General features: G+C 45.8%; 1 protein-coding gene across 1 annotated transcript in view; it reads left to right on the top strand.

Annotated features, from left to right (window-relative positions):
• VIT (vitrin) overlaps positions 1-20,176 on the top strand; it is a 104,635-nt gene extending 84,459 nt beyond the window's left edge. The window contains exons 12-15 of the mRNA XM_014832936.3: positions 9,468-9,571; positions 12,835-13,061; positions 14,676-15,189; positions 18,841-20,176. Coding sequence (XP_014688422.1) covers positions 9,468-9,571; positions 12,835-13,061; positions 14,676-15,189; positions 18,841-19,019 — 1,024 coding nt within the window. The 3' untranslated portion in view covers positions 19,020-20,176. The remainder of the gene's footprint in view (positions 1-9,467; positions 9,572-12,834; positions 13,062-14,675; positions 15,190-18,840) is intronic.
• Positions 20,177-22,927: the final 2,751 nt, after the last annotated feature.

Below are 22,927 nucleotides of genomic sequence, written 5' to 3'. Positions count from 1 at the left end.
GCTGAGTTCCTACTTCTGGTCCAGGGCAGCGGTACAGCCTCAACCACTGCAGTACTGGCACGCTCCCTCTCTCAGGTCCCGCCTCTCTGCATATGCAGAGGCTCACAACCCACAATTGTGTTAACCTATCATCAACCACAGCGTTCCTTCCACAATCACCTCACACCTCCAGTAAGAGATGTGACGTTTGATACAGACTCAGAGAGTTCGAGTGACTTTTCTAAGAACACACAGCTAAATGCAATGACCACTGGGGAGAGGGCAGATATTAAATCTTGGGTTAATCCCTAAACCATCAAACAAAATTGACTTCAAAGCAAAGATTTTGCTCATCTGCCAAGGAAGCTTCTGATAATTGAAGCTTTCTGCCAAATTGAAGATGGAGACACTGTGCTGAACAAAGGCCAAGGACCAAGCCCTTGTCTTGCACGTGCATCCTAATTCAGACGTACCCAGCCAGCGGGCTCATGATTGCTCTTCATACCAACAGGACCGCTAAAGGGCTCAAGGAAAGGACAGCCAGAGCAAGTAGCTTTCTAGGCGAACTCGAGCAAACAGGATGAACATAGCCAAGCAGCTGGCATTTTAGCTGCAGCCCAGATCAACAGGCGCCAAGTTCCCCCTTCACCTTCAATCTGATTTCCTTTTAGTCCCCAATTCCAGTATAAATGGAACAGAACCGCACACGTTCTTTTGAACTTCGTAATCAACCTTATGGTATCAGCATTGGAAAACAGTTATGGAATAAAGCAAGCTGTTCGTTTTTCTTCCTTTCATAATAAAATAGAGTTTTCATTGCTCATGGTTCTGTGACCGCTGCCCTGTGTGTTAGGGGGTGGCTCTGGGTTGGGCTGCATCTTCTTACACCTCTTACTTCTCAGCCCACCCAACCTAAGCCCCGGACTGAAGACCCTCAGTCAAACACACGGCTGAGCCTCCCTTTCTGCCCAAAAAAGCAGGAAGGACACCCAGAGTCTCCCGTGGATCAGCTGAGCCACTGAGTGTGGGACACCCAGAGTGGAGGGAAGAAGCGATGTGTCAGGTCTGGTATGGTGCCAGAATCATAGCCCCCAAGACTGCCTGTGTCCGAATCCCGGCACCTGTGATGATGCTACCTCACATGGCAAAGGGGACTTTGTGGATGTGGTTAAAGTTAAGGACTCTGAGGTGCAGAGAGGATCCCGGATTCTCCAGTGTCCCTATCTAGTCGCATGGGTCCTTGAAAGCAGAGAAGCTTTCCCAGCTGCTGTCAGTCAGAGGGGATGTGACTTTGGAAGAAGAGTCAGAGAGACGTGACTGCCGGCTTTGACCATGAAGGAAGGGGCCGTGAGCAAGAAATGCAGGTGGCCTCTAGAAGCTGGAAAAAACAAGGAAATGCACTCTCCCCTGGGGCCTTCGGAGAGGAGCACAGCCCTGCCAGGAGACCCATGTCAGACTGCTGACCTCCAGAACTCTAAGCTAATAAGTGTGTGTGGTTTGAGTCGCTAAGTTTGTGGTCATTCATTACAGCAGAAAGAGGACACTGATGCAGCTGCAAGGAGGACTGTCTGTCACATTCTCCTGAGCCTGCGGCAAAGGCAGGAGTGGGAGGTGTGAATCTCAGCCCCGTAGGACTTCAGGGCGGGAAGGCAGAGCCTGGGCCCTGCCTTCACCTTGGTATTACCTGGGGAGCTTTTAAAAATGCTGGGCCGCATCCCAGACCTGGTAAACCAGACTCTGGCAAATACCCAGAAGTTGGTGTTTTAATCTGTAATTCCAATCTGTAGCCAAGGTTGAGAATCACTGACTCCCCGAGAGGAGAAAGGACAGCTCAGCTTCCCAGGTACTGAGTGGCAGCCCCCGTTCAGAACTCAGGTCTCTCCATCCACCTCCCCTCCGTCCCCCCCAGTCCTCTTTCCACCCCCTCAGTCTACACTGCCTTTACAAGAACTAACAAGATCCCAGAACAGCTGCCTCTCTTCTTCCAGGGAGGGCTCTCCAGGGCCTGATGGCACTTGCAAAGACCCCACCGTGCCACTTCTCTCCTCTCTGAGAGACAGGCAGGTGAGCCCTTGAGCCACACTCCTCAGGGCCGCAGTCTCAAGGCTGAGTGAGTTGGGAATACAATTTGCACAAGAGTCTTATGCTTTTTCTATTTGCCACCATGCAATTCTCCCAGAGGTATGAACACAAGGACTGCACTTGACTTCCAGCGCTTCTACTCAAGGTTCCGCTTGAATTCCCATCGTGTGTCGACTTATCCCAGGGCCCCCTTGAGATCATTGTCTCTAAATTCCTGGATCATTCTGCTAGAGGAGCAGATGGCTACCCCGATGCACATTAGAATCACCTGGGGAGGCTTTGAAACTCCCAATGGCCAGACCAAACCTCAGATCGATTAAATTCTAATTCTGAGCATGGGACCCAGGCATCATTAATTTTTAGAGCTCCCCGGGTGATTCTACCATGCAGGCAGAAAGTGAAGGCACAAATATTCCCATGGGCCTGGGCTGTCTTCTGGTGAATCCCGTGTCCCCGGCCCCTCCCGTCTCCCCCAGGCGACCATCCTAGAGGGCTGCGGGAGCTCCATCCTCTCCCCTTTCTCAGCCTTTCTCTTCCATTCTCTAGACTCCTTATTTATTCTCCTCCCTGCCACTGCTGATTTTCTTGATTCTCACAGCATCCTCCAAGACATGGCTCCTTAGAGTGTGATCGACAGTACCATGTTGGAGCTTAGAAAGGCAGACCTCAGAGCTCGCTCTGGACCTGCAGAAACAGAATCTACATTTCAACAAGATCCAGGGTGATCGGATGCACATCTGAGTGTGGGAAATGCCAAATACCATGTCTGTTGCCAAGATACTCTGTGTCCCAGCACTCACGGTATGATGCGGTTACAGACCAGCCAGCCGGCTAGTTCCAGGTTAACTCTCAGATGAGCAGAATGCACGTCCACGCTTCCTCCAGCAGGAAGAGGCATGCAGGGTAATTTTCTACTTTTTGGTGGATGGGTTGAATCATTATTACTAACTACCAAAAAAACACTCATCTAAAAACTAAATTTGATTATAAGACCTTGTTCCTGTCTCTGATCCTAGGACATGAGAGAAAGGCCAGCGTCCTTTCAAAAGGGGCTAGTAGAGCAAAGTCCTCTGCAGGTTGGCCCAGGCCGCTCAGCTGCTCAGTCCTGTTAGGGGACAGGAGAGAGTCATGCTCGTTCTGAGCCAGGTAATGCCCACAAAAGACAAGTCTGCCACCGAACCTGCAGCCCCCAGCTTGGCCTTGGGCAACCAGGGGCACCCTAGAACATCCTCCTGACTTCACAGGCACACTTCATCTCAGTGGCTAAGTCCGTAAATCATGACTTTTTAGCATTACGAAAATTGAAAGGCTAAATATAGTCGTGGCATTTTACTGTAACCTTAAAGTGATGCCCTGTTGGGGGAACAGTTTTGAAAGGTTCTTGCTCTCGGGAATATGATTAGTTCCTGTGTCTCTATCAGCACAGAGATTCCTTTCAGAGGCTCACTCCACGTGACTCAGAAGTCCTCTAGAATCTAGGCCTTCCCAAACTTTCCTAAGGATAAGATTGGCCTGGATTCCTTGCTCAAAAAGAAATTTCCCAGCCGCAGCCCAGACCTACTGAACCAAGTTTCTATTGGAGGAGATTTGGTAGGGTACGCAGCACACCTGGCGCTCCAGCAGTCTCGTCATCAGCAAGGCCTTCAAACGCCGAAGCCCTATCCCAGCTCCCTGCCCCCAGCCCCTGCGCCCATTTCTGACAGGTATTCTTTCTTCTTAATCACCCACAGGATAGTCATTTCCTATTGCATAAATTCTCTCTTTTTATGCACAGCCAAATTCTGGCTCCCTATAATTTCTCTTCATTAGTATAGCTCTTCTTCCAGACATAGAACAATTTAACATTTTCTCCTTGAGCTATAAACCTCCTTGTTTATTTTCTTGTCTTATTTTCAAAGGAAATCTTTGACATTGCTGAGAAAAAAAAAGCGTTTTCCTTTAATGAGATCTTGTAATAAAATTACAAGTTAAAAGGTTACTTACATAAAAATATAGTGGTGTACCTTTTTGAACTTTTTAAATATTCTCCATTGATGAAAAGTAATCAGATTAGGGTGTCAGGGCCCCAACTCATATATCCTGAAGGACAATACACCCATGTGCTCTGGTACTGAGAGCTGCCACAGTCTGCAGGTTAAAGACTTGCCATGCATTCCTCTGATTTAATTACATTACAGTTTAAGAAAGATTTATTGAGTGTGTAGCGTGTACTAAGCACTATGCCGTTGGCAGGGGACACTGATGTAAAATTCATCTAAGCAGTTTGATTACATTTGCCTATAAGTCCCCGGGTAGATGAGCTCTGTGGCTGTGCTTCTAATCATGATTTTAGCAATTGGAAAGAGTCGCAGAGGCTCTCTGATCCAACCTTTCAATCCATTAAAAATGGATAGGTAAATGTAATAGAGATTCTGTTCTTCAGGACTTCACCACCTAGTAAGGGAGGCAATATTTTTGAAAGAAATAACATTAAGTAAAATTAAAAGCATCTATTCACTGGGTATATGAATGGCTCATCTGTCTGCCTCTGAAGATGGATTCATCCACCTCTACGACGTAAAAGAGGGAGAGAGTGATCAGTGTGGAGCTCAGAGGCAGTGCGTTCAACTGTCCCGGGGGTGGTCCAAGAGAGGAGGAGCTTTCTTTCTTTCTTTCATTTCTTTATTCCACAGTTACCTATGACCCCCTGTAGGCTAAACTCTAGGGATAGGAAAAACTGGGACATAGGTTACAGTCAATCATCGTGATTTGCAGATTCTATATCTACAAATCTACCTACTCACCAAAATTTATTTGTGACTCCAGAACCAATACTCTTGGCACTTTCACAGTCATTTGCAGACATGCACAGAAGGGTAATAAGTTTGAGTGTTCACTTGACACACATATTCCCAGCTGAGGTCAAACGAGGCAATGCTCTGCCTTCTTGCTTCAGCTCTCCTGCTGTAAACAAGTGTCCTTTTCACGGTCTATTTAGTGCCACATTTTTCTGTTTTTTCATTGGTGCTTTCATGATTTAAAATGGTCCCCAATGAAATGGGTAAAGGTGGTCAAAAGGTACAAACTTCCAGTTGTAAGATAAATAAGCCCTGGGGATGTAATGTACAGCATGGTGACTGCAGTTCACAACAGGCATTGTATACTTGTAAGTTGCTAAGAGATTTGGAAAGTTCTCATCTCAAGGAAAAAAAATTTGTTACTGTGTGTGGAGATGAATGTTCACTAAACTTTTTCTGGTAATCATTTCGCAATATATACATATATCAAATCATTATGTTGTACACCTAAAATTAATGCAATGTTATATGTCAATTATATCTCAATTTAAAAAATAAATAAATAAAATGGCCCCCAAGAGTAGTGCTGAAATGCAGTCTTGTGTTCTAAGTGCAAGAAGGCTGTGATGCATTATGGAGAAAATACAAGTGTTAGATAAATTTCCTTTAGGCATGAGCTATAGTGCTGTTGCTTGTGAGTTCAATGTTAATGAATTAATGATTCGGTACATTTAGAAAAAGAAAGGAACTTTGCTGATCTGCCCTTGAGTCTGCCCTGGAAAGTGCTAAAGTAACATCTATAGTGTGTAATGAAGCTGTGGAAAAGGTGGAAAAGCAGCTGAACTAGTGAATTCATGAAATGAAGATTGATTTAAAAAAAAAAAAAAAAGCACGGTGGACAGCATTGTGAGACTGAAAACCAAGGAAATTTAGGGTTACTTTACCCAGGCTCAGGATAATGTGAAATCCTTTTCTGCTAATGTTTTATCCTACAGAAATAGTGCCTATAACTGATTATATGTAAGCAACATACGTCAAATTAGATGTCTTCAAACAGAAATGTATACGAAACAAGTTTATGTCTTGATCTATTGATGAAAGTGTTGTGGTGTTGTGACCAGAGGCCCACAGGAGCCTAACCCTATATGGCTCAGTATTTACTAATTTGATGTTCACGGTGACTTCATAGAACATGACTATCACAAAGAAGGCTCGACTGTGTACGTAGTATGGGAAAGAGACAGGTAATCAACAGTCGCTCTAGAAAGTGATCAATGTTAAGACAGCCTCCTGCACTGGGTGCCTGGGGGAACACATGGATGAGACCAGGTGACTAGGTTCCACATTTAAATATATTTTTCTGTAAAAAATTCTGAAAGACACTTTTATATTTTTGCTTTTTAAGTTACTTGTCTAGATCAACACAATTTATGATTAGCTATGATTTCTTCACAAGCATCAGACACACTCAAGAAATCTTGCAAAGTGAGAAAAATCTAGCCCACAGAGCATTCTCAAAAGTAATTAAAGTTTTGAGTGAGTTAAAAATTCTACAATTTTAATGAAGTGTTTATAGAGTTATATTTGGTAGACAGTTACACATTTATTATTGTCGATATCAATTTTGAAATTTTTTATTTTCTAGCCAATAATTTTTGTTTGTTGGTTTCAAGTCATTTTTTTAGGTCCTGAGAAAGTTCATATTCCTTGGTCACCACAGGATAGATCCAGACTTTGAGGACTCTAAACCTTGTGCAGTTCGAGGGCCTTTTTAAGAAAAAGAACATAAAATTACAAAACCAAAACTAGACCCCTTGGAAGAGGCAGCATTAGCTTCTCGATTAATCTGCCTCTATTAGACACTTAGAGCCTATTGGATACAATGTCCTCTGCAGAGGCCACTCTGGATACCAGAAGACCAGGTGGGAAGGTAGAGCAATAGTTCAGGAAACAGAAGATGAAAGTCCAAATTTATGGTTGGAAAGGATGGGATAGATACAAGAGCTATTGAAGAGATTGGTCTGACAGGACATGGCATTTGATGAAGAAGGTGTCAGAGGGTGGCAAGAATGTACACTGCTGGGATGACTTCATGAGTCATAAGAGGGAATACAGAAGGGACACGAGTGGTTGGGTGGAGCAGGTTTGGAAGATAAATGACTTCAGTTTGGGAGATATCAAACCTGTGGGGCCAGTGGACCGTCCCAAGGTAATACAGGGTACATTCCAGATGGAGATGTATGGAAGCCATTGCATGTATATATGGAGTTCACGAGAGAGGACTGACCGGTGTGCACAAGTCAGCTGTTGGCGTGTGAATGAATGGTCATTGAAGTTGATGAGATCTCCCAGGCGAGTGCATAAATTAAAGAGGGATGCACGATGGAGATAGCACCCTGGGGAACACCAGCGTTTAGAGGTAGAGAGGCACAGAATGAAAATGGAGAAATATTTTTTTATTCAATACAGTTAATTGAGTACCTGCAGGTGCCACATACTATGCAATGTGTTGTGGGTCAGAGAAAGCTGAGTCGGGCATGGAGATGGTCAGCTGGGGCCAGGGGTCAGGGAGACAGGTAGCTCCAGATAGCTGGAGCTTGGAGGGTGAGCACAATTTGGGTTTTCCAGATGAGAGAATTGATGAGCAAAGGCACAAAGTTAGAAAAACAGGAAATAGTGAGCAGCTCATTCTGACCAGAATTTAGGCTATTGAGAGAGAGAAGTGGATGAAGATGATAGGTTGGAATTAAATTATGGATGGGTTTGGAAAGCCAAAATATGAAGTTTAACAATGGGAGCCTCTGATGATTTTTGAGCTGAGGAATTTTACAGTCGGAGCTGTACGTGCGAAAGAGTTCTCTAGCAGCTATGCAGACAACTGGCATTGCAGAGGCCAACATAGAGACTCTTACAGTAGAACCAGCAAGAAGTAAGGGAGCCTGGACTCAGAGGGTTGCCATAGAAATATGGCGGAGGGAATAAAAGTGAGTGATTGTGTCTAGAGGAATTTATGGCATTTGACTGACGAGACTGACAGGTTCTATGACTGAGCTAGTAAAGACTGAGTCCAGGTTTTGAGCCTAGATGGCTGGGAGGCAGGTACAGCATTTCCTGTAATTGATCTGTAAGAACACAAACCACAAGCCCTGGAGCCCACAGGGAAAGAGGAACATAACTGTGAAAGTGACAGAGGGACTTCGCTGTGTGAGTCCTCCTCCCTGTGACCTGCACATGGGTCGCATCACTGCAGCGTCAGATCATGAGGCTTCACACTGTAGCTTGACAGGAAGGTCGAGCTCAGCTAAAACGCCCATATTTCTCCATCTTGCTGTTGGCTTTGTTGTTTGTTTGTTTTTTATTTAATCCTGAACTAGAACTTGCTTTTTTTCTGGTGGCGTTTCATCTGGTTGGGTTTTGCCTCCACACCCCATTGGTTGAGCTGGTTTTCAGCTTTCCTTCATCTTCCCTGAAGGGAACGGCCCTCGCAGGTCACACCACCTCTCATTTAGATGAGCCTGCCTCTAGGCATCTTGCTTTGGTTTTGTCTAAGAACCAGCCTGTACCCCTCGCAGTCACTAATGGAATGCAGGACAGAGGGGCATCCTTCCGGCCTGTTCACGAGTTCTCCTCAGACAGAGATCACCTTGAGATAGCTGGGAAGGTCAGAAAATAGGGACAGAGTAAGGGAGGGAAGGGAAGGGGGAGGCAGAGAATGTCTCCTCTCAGGTCCTGGGGACTGGCTCCCTGGTGACCACACTGCCAGGTCCCCCGAAGGACTCACTGAGAATCCTCTGTAGGCCCCCTTGGAATTCCTGCCGGAAACTGCCTACAGCTGCTGCTTCCTGGATCTCCTCCTGGGATTTGTGGAGAGACTGCTTTCACGTCTCCTTCTCCCTTTCCTGGAGGACTTAGCAACCGGCAGCCGGGCCCAGCAACCTAATTTGCCCTGTGTTCAGAAATAATTATGAACACCAAGACAGCAACATCAGAGAATTGAACCAAGCACAGACCCTTCTGGAGTGCTGGGCCTGAGTAGCCTTAAAGGTGACACTCTCATGAAGCCCTGCCAATGGACGGGTATCAGTGATTCACGAGATGTGACTTTACCGTGCATCCACACTTCATCCCGGGGCCAGGATAAAGCTGAACACTGCCCCTTGGCTGCAGATATCCACATGTATCTCCTCAGAAATCACTGAGAACTGCTGCCCCAGCTGAGACAACAGAGACGCCAGGGACACCCACCCTCCCTCCATCCACTGGCCAGTCCCTTAAGGAGACCTCTGTCACCTATTCCTCTTCTCTGTGCACACACCAAAAGAGGACAGGTGATATCTCAGAAGTGGTCCATGAGCCGCCATTGTTCAATTTTATTATTAGTTGTTGTTAATCTCTTACTCTGCCTACTTTATAAATTAAACCTTATCATACATATGTATGTATAGGGAAAAACGTAGTATATATAGGGTTCAGTACTATCCACAGTTTTCAGGCACCCACTGGGGGTCTTGGAACATATCCCCCACAGAAAAGGGGAGCTACTATATGAAAGAGTCGACTCTGATTTCTGCTTTCCTCCAAAGGTAATAACTTTCCAGCTGACTTTGATTTCTTGTTCTGACCCTTCAGAGACAACCCTGCTACTCACTTTAATCTCAAGACTCACGTGAGTTCCCAGGATCTGAAGACCGCCATCGAGAAAATCACCCAGCGAGGAGGGCTTTCTAATGTAGGTATGTGATCCTGGTGCAGATCGTTCCATCTTGCTTCCGCGGTTCTCTTTCTATGTGGTTGTCTTCTATACAGGAGGAGGAAAAATAATAATCGTCAATCAAGAAAGGAGTCACACAGTATTTGTATCTTTTCTAAAGTATGATCGTGTTTTCAGGGGCAAGAATTGTTATCATATATATGCTGGAGAGTTCCAGCATGCCTGCTTCCTTGGGATGGCAGCTTTCTTCAGGACAAAGAGGCCTGCTATTATGACTGTCTCCTGATTGGTCTACAAGTCATCAACTATCTAACGTTAAATGTTTTAACCAGTTCCATTCAGGAAGCTCCACAGTGCCCCTTGGGAAACTTCTTCCAATCAGCTCCTGTTAAAGTGATGACCGTGCAAAGAGAGGCGTGTTCTTTATCTCAAGCCCAGTCTTCTGTGATGTCTGAGCCTTGGTGGTGGTGACGGGGTGGGTACCAGAAACCCAAAGTTCCATTCCTCAGTGGGGTAGGTCCAGAAACTCCATTTTATCGGTTCACCCAGCAGTGATTCAGCATTAGGAAACAGATGCCCACTAACCAAGCTCAAAGGCTGCCAGTGAGCCCGTGCCAATGTATTAATTTACAAATGGTAGTCTGGCTTCAGGGACACTGGGAAGGGTGTCCACTTCTCAGGGAACTTATTGGTACCATTAAAATCCAAGGGTATGGAGAAGTGAGCCACAGTTGCTTGGCATGGATCACACACAGGGAATAGAACTATTTTTGAAGGAGTATGTTTGAAGTTATAGTAAATTCTATTTAATTACTTCCCTTTCCAACGAGGTGTACATCTCTGTAGACCAGTATATTAGTATCTGGCAAATGGAGAGCTTTGATCTTTGAACAATGCTAAATAAACACTGGCCAAGGCACTGATATCTGGACCCCAAATCAATATTACTTCATCACAAACATGATAGAGTCAATTTCTGATTTATTTTCAATTTAGTACCTAGATCAGTGAAATTCCAATAAAGTATCATGGAGTAAAACTTAAAAACTTAAAGACATGCTATTTCCTTGAGGGATTAGAGAGGTGTCTTAATAAAATCGTCATATTTTTTTTCAGTGGATGACGTGTTCTCCCTCTGCCCTGTACTGATCAAGGTTTGGGTTCAGAGAACAGAATCCATTTCAATTGGCTTAAACAGAAAGGGATTTATTTCAGGGTATTAAATGGTTTTGAAATTATTGAAAGGACTGAACAAATGAACTCTAGGCTGAGCTTTCAGAGATGGCTTCTAAAGTCTTCCTGCAGAACCAGGAGCTCCAAGGAGGTACTGCCTCTTACAAAATCTGGAAATCAATTTTTAAATTCTGCCACCACAGGGGGCTGGCCCCGTGGCCGAGTGGTTAAGTTCGCACACTCCACTGCAGGCGGCCCAGTGTTTTGTTGGTTCGAATCCTGGGCGCAGACATAGCACTACTCATCAAACCACACTGAGGCAGCGTCCCACATGCCACAACTAGAAGGACCCACAACGAAGAATATACAACTATGTACCAGGGGGCTTTGGGGAGAAAAAGGAAAAAAAAAGTCACTAAATTCTGCCACCACAGTCTCTTCAGGAATCTGCTTTGGCAGGAAGCCACCATGATCAGGAAGCTTCTGTCACAGCTGCTAGCTCCAAAACCATGCTTTGTCTGCTCCATTTACACCCACAAAACCAATGTTCTGCACTCTACCACCTCAACACCAACAAAGTTAGTGACTAAACACAGGCACTTCTGCTAACGCTGCCCCAGAGAAGTCACATACTCTACAGATATGTGTCAGTGGAAATAGCAGAATCAAAAATACTGTCTCTGCTCCACTTTCATCTTCTAAATCTCATGTGTGCATCAATTCCGGAAACTAAAACAAATCCGGAACTGTAGCTGCAAGGGAGTCTCAACAATGCAATTTCAGATTTCCAGCCTCTGCTTCCAAAATCTGCTAGAAGGTGAATGGAATGTATGTTGAGCGCTAGTTGACCATGGCCTCCAAATTTAAGATTGGGTGAGGTCAAGGTGCTCTTCCTATGGCTCCCTGTGCTCTGTCTGCAGGCATCTAACACTAAGCCAGAGGGGATTGCCAGGTGACTTGGGCCTTGAGGGACATTATCCCTTGCCTATGAAAGCAGTTCTCCTCAGCCCAGGTTTTCTCAGCAACTGTGTTCTGTGCAGCCAGTTCACATGGGTTCTCCAAGACATTTCTCCAGCAACTGCGTCTGTGACCATTTGATCCTTTCACTTGGCAGGTAAGATTATACTAGCCAAGGGAGCCAGGATGCTGGCCAAAACCAAAAAAGCATCGAGGGTAATGACATTAATCCTAAAGTCTTAAGAAGGTGGTTCCTAACTTTTATTTAGATTGGGGACCCCTTTGAGAATCTCTTGAAAGCTACATACTTTCTACCCAAATAAATACTTATACACACAAAATATTGTGTATAATTTCAGGGAATTTGTGGGTATACCCCCAAGTGCCCCAGGGGTCCACAGAGCCCAGGTTAAGAGCCCTGCCTTCCCATATGCAGCTATGCTGACACTAGGGTGACCAGTTATCCATTTTCCAGGAGCATATGGGGCTTTCAGTGCTAAAACTGGGAAAGTCTCAGCAAACTGAGACAGTTGGTCACCCTACTCATAGACACAGCCAGGGCTAGAACACAGTCTTTCAGTTCTTAGGGGCTGCAGCACTTTCCAGGTAGCTAGCATGGAACTGGACAAAATACCCCACTGAACCCAGAATATGGCCCTCCACACCCAGCAGCTCCTGGAGCACTGGGCTCACCCCAAGCAGCAGGAGGCCAAGAAGAGTTTCCCATCATCCAAGTCAAATCCTCCCAGCCCATGCTCTCAATGCAAACAATGTGGGGCTGGCTTAGGGGCTTAGTGGGGTTCCAGCACCCTGGTGGAGAAGGGACCCTTTTGTTCTCATGAATGTCTTCTTCACCTGCTTGCTGGTCCCTAAAACTTTTTTTAAAGCAAAAAAGAATTAGAAATCACAGGTTTAAAATGAAATGGGGCAGGGAAATTCATAGTGATGATGGTTGCAAGACCTTGTGAGTGTGCTTAATACCACTGAACTATACATCTAAAAATAGCTAATGTGGTAAAAAAGAAAAAAAAGAAAGAGACAAGGGAGGGAATGAGTATGTTTCTCTGGACCTGCTTATGCTGCTGTGATCTGTTCCTGTATTTATAATCAGCATGACCACAATCACTCCAAGTGTGAGTTTTCTTTTTCTTCCAGGTCGAGCCATCTCCTTTGTGACCAAGAACTTCTTTTCCAAAGTCAACGGAAACAGAGGCGGTGCTCCCAATGTGGCTGTAGTGATAGTGGATGGTTGGCCCACGGATAAGGTAGAGGAGGCTTCAAGGCTTGCAAGAGAGTCAGGAATCAACATTTTCTTCATCACCATTGAGAGTGCTGTTGAAAATGAGAAGCAGTACGTGATAGAGCCCAACTTTGCAAACAAGGTATGTAACTGCCTGGAGACCCACCCAACGTAAGGATTCCCTGCTCTGTGCAAAGCCGTTAACAGCCATCAGGGCAGGGTTCTCATTCCTTAGATGGGCTTTAAGCTCACTTCTAGGCAGGAGGGCCCCCAGTGAGGGACTAGTAAGTCTGGAACCCAGAATTACCTTCTCAAAGCAAAACTCCAAATGCACCTGTGAACTGAGGCCAGTATTGGCACCTTGGGAGGAGCACTGTCCCCAAGGTCTCACATGAAGCCTTTCCTGGGCTCCTCCCACAGCCCAAGGGACCTCAACCAGGCAGCCCAGGGAGCCTTCACACGAGCACACACATGGGCACACATACACTCTCTCACACACGTGTGCACACACACATTGCAAATTAGCCAATCTGATAAACAAGAATAAGGTGGCATTGAACCAGGTGAGGTTTTCAAATGCTGCTCCTGGTCATCTACTGTGACCCCCCACTACAGGCCCTGTGCTCCAGCCAACTGGTTCCTGTCCGCGCCAGCACCACTGCCCTCTCCCGCCATGACTTTACCCAGGCTGCCTGGTAGGAATTCCTCCTCTCCATCCATTGGCTGGAATTCAGCTCAGCCTCAGTGCTCATCTCAGATGTCACCTAGTCCATGGGAGGATTTGTGAGCCCCATTTAGATTTTTATAAACCAATTAAAAATATTTCCTAGGATATTTTTAAGTCGTTTCTTGCTCAAGAATAATTTTTTAATTATACAAATCCATCTGTAGCCATCGGGTTTGTGATTCTGTCTGTGACCCCCCAGAGAGGCAGCAGCAAGGAAGAAACGCTCCACTTTAGGAAGACCAGCCCTGTCACTTCCAGGAGCACACCAACCAGGTGTTCAATGTTTATTTGAAACTGCCTTAAATTTTTTCTGGAACAAGCTTGGGCACAAGCAAATAAATATTCTTTTGCCTGAAGGCAGGGTTGTCTGGAGGACATTGCTTGAGTTTTAAGAGCAGAAAGGTTTGTGTTTCAGTCTCAGGAACTCAAGGATGTCCCTTCACAGCTGACCTTCAGTTTGTTCCTTCATCATAGGGGGGTTATAATTCCACCTTGTAGGATTAGGGTGGGAGGTTAATAAGAGAATCTCTCCGAGAGCTTCTAGAACAACACGACCATGTGTGAGACCCCGTCTCTCTGGGTACAGGGCTGCTCTGGAAACATTACTTTAGCTATTTCTCATGTGTGTCTTGTTTTCCTGATCAGAACAAAAGCTGTCTTTAATCCTCTCATGCGTGGGCGCCCTCCAGTGCCAATCATTTGGCTGGCTGCCAGTACAAATGAACCGAGGGGCCTGGAGCAGCATAAATATGAAACTGAAACCAAAGATACGCCTCTCCCTATGGATTTGCTTGACTGACGGCTCTCCACTAAAGCAGAGACCCAGCTGAGGGAGTGGGAGCGAGTCCAGAGATAACTTGAGGGGTCTTTGCCCCAGTGAGTGCTTGACTAGGTACACTGAGATGCAGAAAGCTTTAGGCGGACTAGTGCAGAAAATGAGTCTGTTTGCCCTGGTGGTCAAGGGTAGTGATGATGGATTGGAGGATTTGACCCCTGACCTGGAGAGTGTCCCTCCCCTCTGTCTTCCAGGCTGTGTGCAGAACAAACGGCTTCTACTCGCTCAATGTGCAGAGCTGGTTCAGCCTCCACAAGACGGTGCAGCCCCTGGTGAAGCGGGTGTGTGACACTGAGCGACTGGCCTGCAGCAAGACCTGCTTCAACTCGGCCGACATTGGCTTCGTCATTGACGGCTCCAGCAGTGTGGGGACGAGCAACTTCCGCACGGTCCTCCAGTTTGTGGCCAACCTCAGCAAAGAGTTTGAGATTTCAGACACAGACACGCGAATCGGGGCTGTGCAGTACACCTACGAGCAACGGCTGGAGTTCGGGTTTGACGACTACAACACCAAGCCGGACATCCTCAACGCCATCAAGAGGGTGGGGTACTGGAGTGGTGGGACCAGCACGGGGGCTGCCATCAACTACGCCCTGGAACAGCTCTTCAAGAAGTCCAAGCCCAACAAGAGGAAGTTAATGATCCTCATCACTGATGGGAGGTCCTATGATGACGTCCGAATACCAGCCATGGTTGCCCATCACAAGGGTAAGCTTGTCTTGCTGAACATCTCTCTGGGGCTTAGTGGGCCAGTGTGACAAGGAAGGGACTGTCTTTGTGCATTGGTTTTGTCTACCAGTCAATAAAATGTTCAAAACTGTCGAGAGGATATTTGGGGTGTAGTTAAATAGGCCCCTGTGAGCGGCGATGAAGGAATGAGCAGGGAAGATGGAGGTAGCTTCCAAAGTTCATGGCAAATCCAAGGCCTTGGGGTGACTGGGAAGGTTAACCCTTTCCTTTACACCCCACACCCTGAGGCGTCCCACACGGAGGGGAAAAGGAATTTGACTCGTTACTTTGATCTCTATTGAAGACCACAAAATTGTGTTAGAAATTTGAAGAAAACTAATGTTTTAAAAGAAAAGTACTATTTTCATCATCAACTGCTAACCAGATGTTGGGGGTTTTAGGGAGACCTCAAAGAAATTTTCCTTCAAAATATTTAAAGAGCTGGGGCCGGCCCCATGGCTGAGTGGTTAAGTTTGCACACTTCACTTCAGCGGCCCAGGGTTTCACCAGTTTGGATCCTGGGTGAGGACGTGGCACCACTCATCAGGCCATGCTGAGGCGGCTTCCCACATGCCACAACTAGAAGGACCCACAACTAAAAATATACAACTATGTACTGGAGGGCTTTGGGGAGAAAAAGGAAAAATAAAATCTTTAAAAAAAAATTTAAGGAGCTATTTCCATATAAAAATTTGTGAGAGGCCAATAGAAAGTTTAAAACCATGAAAAATGAGCAAAATATTTTTGTTGATATTTAGAAAGTCAGTCACATTTAATGCCTTTTTCACAAAATCTACATATAATCACTGTTTTGAAAAGTGCTGTAAAATATCAGAAAACTACAACCTGGAGAAAACCCCAAGTCATAACAGTATGATAAAAAAAGTAAGCCAACAGGCCAGCCCGCTGGTGTAGTGGTTAAGTTCATGCACTCTGCTTCAGTGACCCAGAGTTTGCAGGGTTGGGTCCCAGGTACAGACCTGCACACCACTCCTGAAGCCACACTGTGGCGGCATCCCACGTACAAAGTGGAGGAAGATTGGCACAGATGTTAGCTCAGCGACAGTCTTCCTCAAGCAAAAAGAGGGAGATTGGCAACAGATGTCAGCTCACGGCCAATCTTCCTCATGAAAAGATTTTTTTTTAAAAGTAAGCTGAGTGGTCAGTGAATACCAAAGACCTACAGATAAGCACTATTGAACAAGACTCACTCGGGGCCATGGTTGTTTTCTTGCTATAGTTGTTTTCTTCTTCCGTGTACATTTTTTTTTCCTTTTTCTGCTGAGGGAGATTCATCCTGAGCTAACGTCTGTTGCCAATCTTCCTCTTTTTTTTGCTTGAGGAAGATTGTCCCTGAGCTAACATCTGTGCCAATCCTCCTCTATTTTGTATGTGGGTCACCACCACAACATGGCTGACAAGTGGTATAGTTCCGTGCCCGGGATCCAAATCTGAGAACCCCGGCTGCTGAAGCAGAGCACACCAAACTTAACCACTATGCAACAGGGCCAACCCCTTCTGTGTACATTTAATTTGAGTTAGTTTGCAGGATTTTCAGTATTCTTTAAAGCTGCTGTTAATCCTTCCCCAAACAAGGAGAGGCGTACTCCTAGTGGCAGGATGGTAGATGGCCTGCATGCCTGCAGTCACAGTGTCTCTTGGGCTCATGGCAGCAGAGTGAAGATGGTTTAAGGCTCAGAGACAACCTGCCCAAAGTTCCAAAGTGAGTGGGCAGAGCCAGCTGGGCCAGCTCTTGACGATAAGGCCAGGGGTCTCCTGCTCTCTCTACACATCTGTCTCCAGCTCATGTCAGCTCCACTCTCACTTGTTTTGCTAGATGTATCTCCTTTGGGCCTCACTCAAAGGGTATCCTTGGCCTCCTCATCAGAGGTGAAGACTGAGGGAGATGTCCTGGGAGCTGTCAGAGCATGTGGGGTATTCTGGACAGGTTTAAAGAACCAGGACCAGTAGATGCAAATTACATGGAGCAATGAGCATTGTGTCCCTGGGAGTGTCCAAGCCAATGCTGGGTGACCATCTGTCAGAATTGCCAGCGGAAGATTTTCTACAATAGGGGTGGACTCAGGGATCTGAAAAGCTAAATTTCTAATCCTATTTGTGTTGTCTTTTTGGGGGGTCAGCCTTTCCATCTTTGAGCAGAAACAAGGCCTTAGTCAATCTAAGCTGCATTCTGCAGCAAAGCTCTTCCACTGCCACTTGGCAGCGTTTTAAAGCCCAAAGCTGGCTTTTCCCAATGTAGACAACATTCAGAGAACAGACACTGGAGAGGTCAGAGAAGGGACTGGTAGCTTAAATGCACCTTAATGAGCCACAGCTGAAAAGCAGCTTGGACTAGAACCATGTGAGGTGTGGATGGCTCTCCCATCAGCAGGACAGGGTGCCCAGAAGATGCTCGAGATAACCACACGGGCCGTGGTGGGTGGCTGAGGGAAAGGCGCCTGGGCAGGAAGGCCACAGCCAGGCTCTGCCCTCTGTTTCATGGCCATCTTGCTCACTCACTCTACTCTGGCCAGGCTGAAGGTGATGTGGGAATAAGCTTGTGTAGAGTAAGGTCAAGCACCTTCTGACCAGCTGCCCTGAACCCAAATCGAGAACCATATACCAGGCAGTCTCCCAGTTTCCCCGGTGAGAATAGATGCCTAGTCTCTGAATCTGTCCTCTCCTCCCTGGGGCATCTTGCCTCCAGTTGTGGTCCAACTCCTTTCATCCCATTATACTCTTTCCCATTTGCATCGAGATGTGCTCGAGTCCCTCCCTTCCTAAAAAACAAAAAAATTCTCTTTGACCTCGTGTTCTGCTCCAGTTACCACCTGCGCCCTCCTCTTTACAGGCCAACTGTAAGGGCTGGAAAGGATTGTATGTGCTGTCCCCACATCTTCATTTCTTTTTCACTCTCAACTCACAGCAATTCCTTTGGTTCTTTGGCATCTACTCCCCCGAAACTGCTCTCACCAAGCTACCAATGTCTTGTTTTTTACAAATCCATTGAGTGCTTTTTCATTTTCCTCTTACCTGACCTCCCTGCAGCAGCCAACACTGTTGGCCCCTCCCCTAGCCTGAAACCCTTTCTTCACGGCGGTCATGGAGCAGAGGCTGGGTGACCAGCTCTCCGGGTCCTTGTGCAGTGGGAATGAGGTTGGATCCATGGCTTGTAAAGTCACCCTCAAGTCTAAAGTAACCCAGTTCCACTGGATTAGTTAAAAAGATCTTGAACTGTCTTTTGACACGTTTAAGGCTCTCTGAGGTTTTGTTTGGCTCTACTCACAGGGACAGCAGGTGTGTGCCATGTGGTGTGATCTGCGTGGCACCAACGTTCCACTTGTCCCAAAATATCATCCCCTCTGCTGCTCCTGGACATGAAATTATTATCGTGTATTTACTCCATTCTGTCTGGTTTTTCCCCCCAAAGATTATAAACTTCTATGAGATAGCAGCCATATCCATTTTGCTACTGTTGGCATATAGCAGATGTGCATGCTTTGGGGCACGTTTGATGTTGGATTCTATTGTGTTCAAACACAGTATCCCACAGAGCAAGAGGAAGACAAGGATTCCTTAGCAGGCCCTTCTCTTGGGCACATTTGCTTCATCCAAACTTTGTCCCCACAGGAGTGATCACCTATGCAATAGGCGTTGCATGGGCTGCACAGGACGAGCTGGAAGTCATTGCTACTCACCCCGCCAAGGACCACTCCTTCTTTGTGGACGAGTTTGACAACCTCTACAAATCTGTCCCCAAGATCATCCAGAACATTTGCACAGAGTTCAACTCACAGCCTCGGAACTGAATTCAGAGCAGGCAAGGCATCAACACCTGCTGCTTTCCCACTGGCTCTGGGACAACCCCCAGCGCTTTACAGGGCATGCGGGGTGGCAAGGCATGTGGGGCTTCCTGGAGAACAGATGCGTGGTGGTTATTCTTTGCCAGCATGGTTTTTCATACTTCAAAACTTGGAGCTTGAAAGATAATCATAAATTTGTAGACTGAGGCAAAATGATACATCATTTTGAGGGTGCTGAGGATTTTCCATTTTGACAATTGTTTTCAAAATAAATGCTCAGAATAGAGTGCAGGTATTATGACAGGCTTAACTAGAGCTTCTGTGAGGTTTTTTTTTAACTTTATTTCTCGTTAGAATTCTGTAACTCTCAACAAGTTTCATTTTGGTCACGACAATATGGGAGTCGCTTAATTAAATGTTTAAAAGGATTACGTGCCATCATTCTGACTGTGTTGTGGGTCGTGTTCACAGGGTTTGTGACAGGGCCACTCTTTGCTCTTCTCGTTCCCCAGAGCATCTGCTGCGCACTCATTCCTGTCCCAAGGTGACACACACCCATGGGGATGCAGAGAGAGTGTGGCAGCAGCACTGCTGCCAATTCACCTCCTCCTCTCTATTATCTGCATCGCCACGCACCTGCCACCTGTAGCTATAGAGCAGCTGGGGGATGGCCTTGGAGAACCAAGTTGATCTCGCTTAAAAGCAGTGCATTAGGCTAGTGTAGATGCTTTTAGCTCGAGCTGAACATTAGAATCGCTTGGGAGGCTAAAATGCTGGTCCCCAGGCCCCATCCCAATACCAGTCAAATCTGAGTCTCTGGGAAGGGAGCCTGAATGTTGGCGTGTGTGAAGAGCTCTCTGGCGTTATTGCTGGGCTGCCAGGATTGACGACCATTGAGCTACTTCTGAGGGGTCAGTGTCATAGCTGTTTCCTGGGAGAGCCCTGTTTATACCTATTGTCTGGGGTCCCATCCAGTTTTGCATTTGTCCTGGGTTTTTCATTTATTTCATGATTAATAGTTGCATTAAGATAAGTCAGGATGGGGTTTGGTTGAACTCCACTTTTTACTTCCAGCTTCTGCCAAGGACTCATCCATTAGGAGGTGAAATATTTGTGCAATGGGGGAATGTTCAAAAAAGTCATAAATAAAGCTGACTTACGTATCGACAGTTATGTTTTGTGAAAATATGTGTTGAAGAACGCGACTCTCAATGGAGGCAAAGAGATAGCGTCTGTGTCAATACTTGGGACAAAATATTTACATGAAAAAATTGAAGATATCATCTATTTATCAGAATTTGCATTGAGCTTACCAAATCTCTCACTATCTGGAGAGAGAATATATCAGCAATTTAAAATATTGAGGTCTACAGAGAAAAATCAATTAAAGCTGTCAGCAATTGCAAATTTATTCACCATAAACTTCACGTTGAAAGCCATGGCAAACAGATTCCTTCAAAAACCTCAAAATACAAAAAACTATTTTAAAAAAGGAAATGCTTCTTAAAGATACCAGTGACACACTATTAGTGAAAAATTCAGCGAAGAAACTACTTAAGGAACTGAAGGCAGTACCAGGAAGGATTATTCCACACAGATTTTTGAATGTGCAGATAATGGATATAAAGGAGTTTTTCAGTGTTGCTTCAATGTACACATATAAATTATTTTAATTTTTTAAAGAAAAATTTTATTTTGGAAAAGTTTTGGAATACAATTATTTTATAGGATGCTTAATATAAAAACCAATTTGTCAGCAATAAGTAAATATTTCCAAAAATAATATAATTTTCATTATTTTGCTGTCCTCTTTCAGTTATAAAATTGTCCCACTTGGGAAAATAAATGATCTGGTCACCCTAGTTACAGGTATTATAATTTTGAAGCTAAATGAAGCCTCTTCGAACATGCATTGTCTACACGTTGTCAACAAAGATTTGAGTACGTGCTGCGGGGAGGCAAGGCTCACCAGAATGCAGGTGGTTGAGGCACTCAGAGGCTACGGTGTTGTCAGAATTGTCTGTGTGGATGTTCAGATCACCAAAGATGATGACAGGAGTCAGGATGGAGAGAGAAATTGTGAGGCAAGCTTTGGTGTCTTCAGTGAACGAGAGAAGGCACCTGGGAGGTTGGGAGAAGACAGCAGTGACAGCGATGGAGGGCTGAGGCTAGATCTTCGAGGGAGCTGGGGGCTTTGAGGCAGGAAGGAGCAGAGACTGGGAGGGCAATGGGAGTGAAGAGCAGACCCATCCCCATTCTGGGCCTGAAATACACGGGATGAGAGAGCACCAACAGCCTCCACTTGGGAGGTTGCAGAAGACAAGCAGGTTTCAGGTAAGTGGGGGAAAGAAGGGGAGGAGGCTTCTGGGAGCTCGCTGACCACAAATAGGCACTCCCCACAATGCAATGGGAAGGCTGGGGTGGGAATGGGGCTGAATCAGATCAGGGTTTGCACAGAGCAGTTTGGAGATACGGGTCCTGGTGGTGTTGGGTCAAGTGGGAGGCTTGTGTATAAATGCCACCTTGCTCAGCCTAAACTGTACCCAACACTGCTGGAGCAGAGCTGAAATCTTAACACTAGAACTTTACAGACAATCCATGTCAAACCCTCCAAAGGCAAAAAAGGAAACCCAGGCCAAAAGAAGGCTGTACAGGTACGTAGGGACAGAACTAGAATTCAGATAGCCTGTCTTCCAATCTACTGACTCATTTGACGGCCTCTGGCGGGGGTCAGATGTCCCACACCTCCCCCATCCCTATCCTACACACACACACCTGGCTGTGCACACTTGTGGGCTCTGGTCCAGCCTTTGCAGAACTCTCTGGGTCCTGCAAACTCAGAGCCAATGTCCCAAGGCAACTGTTTCTTTCATTCCACGGTCTCAGCAGAAAAGATCCTCCGTGACTTTCTCCTCCAGGTCAGCCAAAACGAGCAGATAAGGAGCATCAGGCCAGCTTCTCTGGGTACATATGATGTCTAAACTCCACCCAACTTAACTGTCCCACCTCTCAGGAGTTAGGGCCCTTTGAAAGACATTTCTTTGCTAAAAATTTTGCAACAAGGCTCTGCTAAAAATTTTCAGCCAAACCAACAGGGTTCAGATATTTCTTCTTTCTCTGGGCTCTTTAAACCCTTTAGAACAGGATAAACTCTCCATGAAGCAAGGTTTCCAGCAGCAAAAGTCTCTGGGGGCTGGCACAGGTTTATACAGAAGACAATGCTTCTGTGTCCATGGATTTTCCAGCCTTGAATAGGAGTTTCCAAAGCGTAATGTTATTTTCCAGCCATCATCCTAAGAAAAGTTCTCCCCTTAGATTAGCAACACATAAACGTAGTAGGTAGGAAATATGCTTGAAAGCCTGAATTCAATTATCTTGGAAAGAGACATTTATTCAACTAATGCCTTTGAGGAATTCACGGTCCACTGGGAAACCACACACAAATGAACACTGAAAGTGAACAATTAATATCATGGGATTATGCACAAAGTGCACGACTGATGATTGCAAACAACCTCATGAGAAATAAAATCATACTAACGCATAACAGTTCGTGAGTGTCTGCTGCACGCTGGGCACCGTCCTAAGGGCTTCACATTTATCACCTAACTTATCTCACCCCTATGATTTCTTGAGAGGTACTATTATTCTTCTCATTTTCCAGATCATGCAACTGAGGCACACAGGTGTCAAGTAACTTGCCCAAGGTCATAGAGCCGGTAGAGGCAGATCTGGGAATTAAACCCAGACAATCTGACTCCAGGGTCTATATACTCAGTCGCTCTGATTTTTATAATGGTGACACACAAAATAACCAAAGTGGCTGCACAGGGGCTTCTCTAGTAAGCTTGACAATTTAAAATATATGTCTAACTCTGCAGAGTGAACTCTCACGGTCTATTGAATGTACAAAG

Source organism: Equus asinus, chromosome 6 (genome assembly GCF_041296235.1).
Source record: "Equus asinus isolate D_3611 breed Donkey chromosome 6, EquAss-T2T_v2, whole genome shotgun sequence".
Lineage (NCBI taxonomy): Eukaryota > Metazoa > Chordata > Mammalia > Perissodactyla > Equidae > Equus > Equus asinus.
This window is presented reverse-complemented; position numbering and strand designations above follow the sequence as displayed.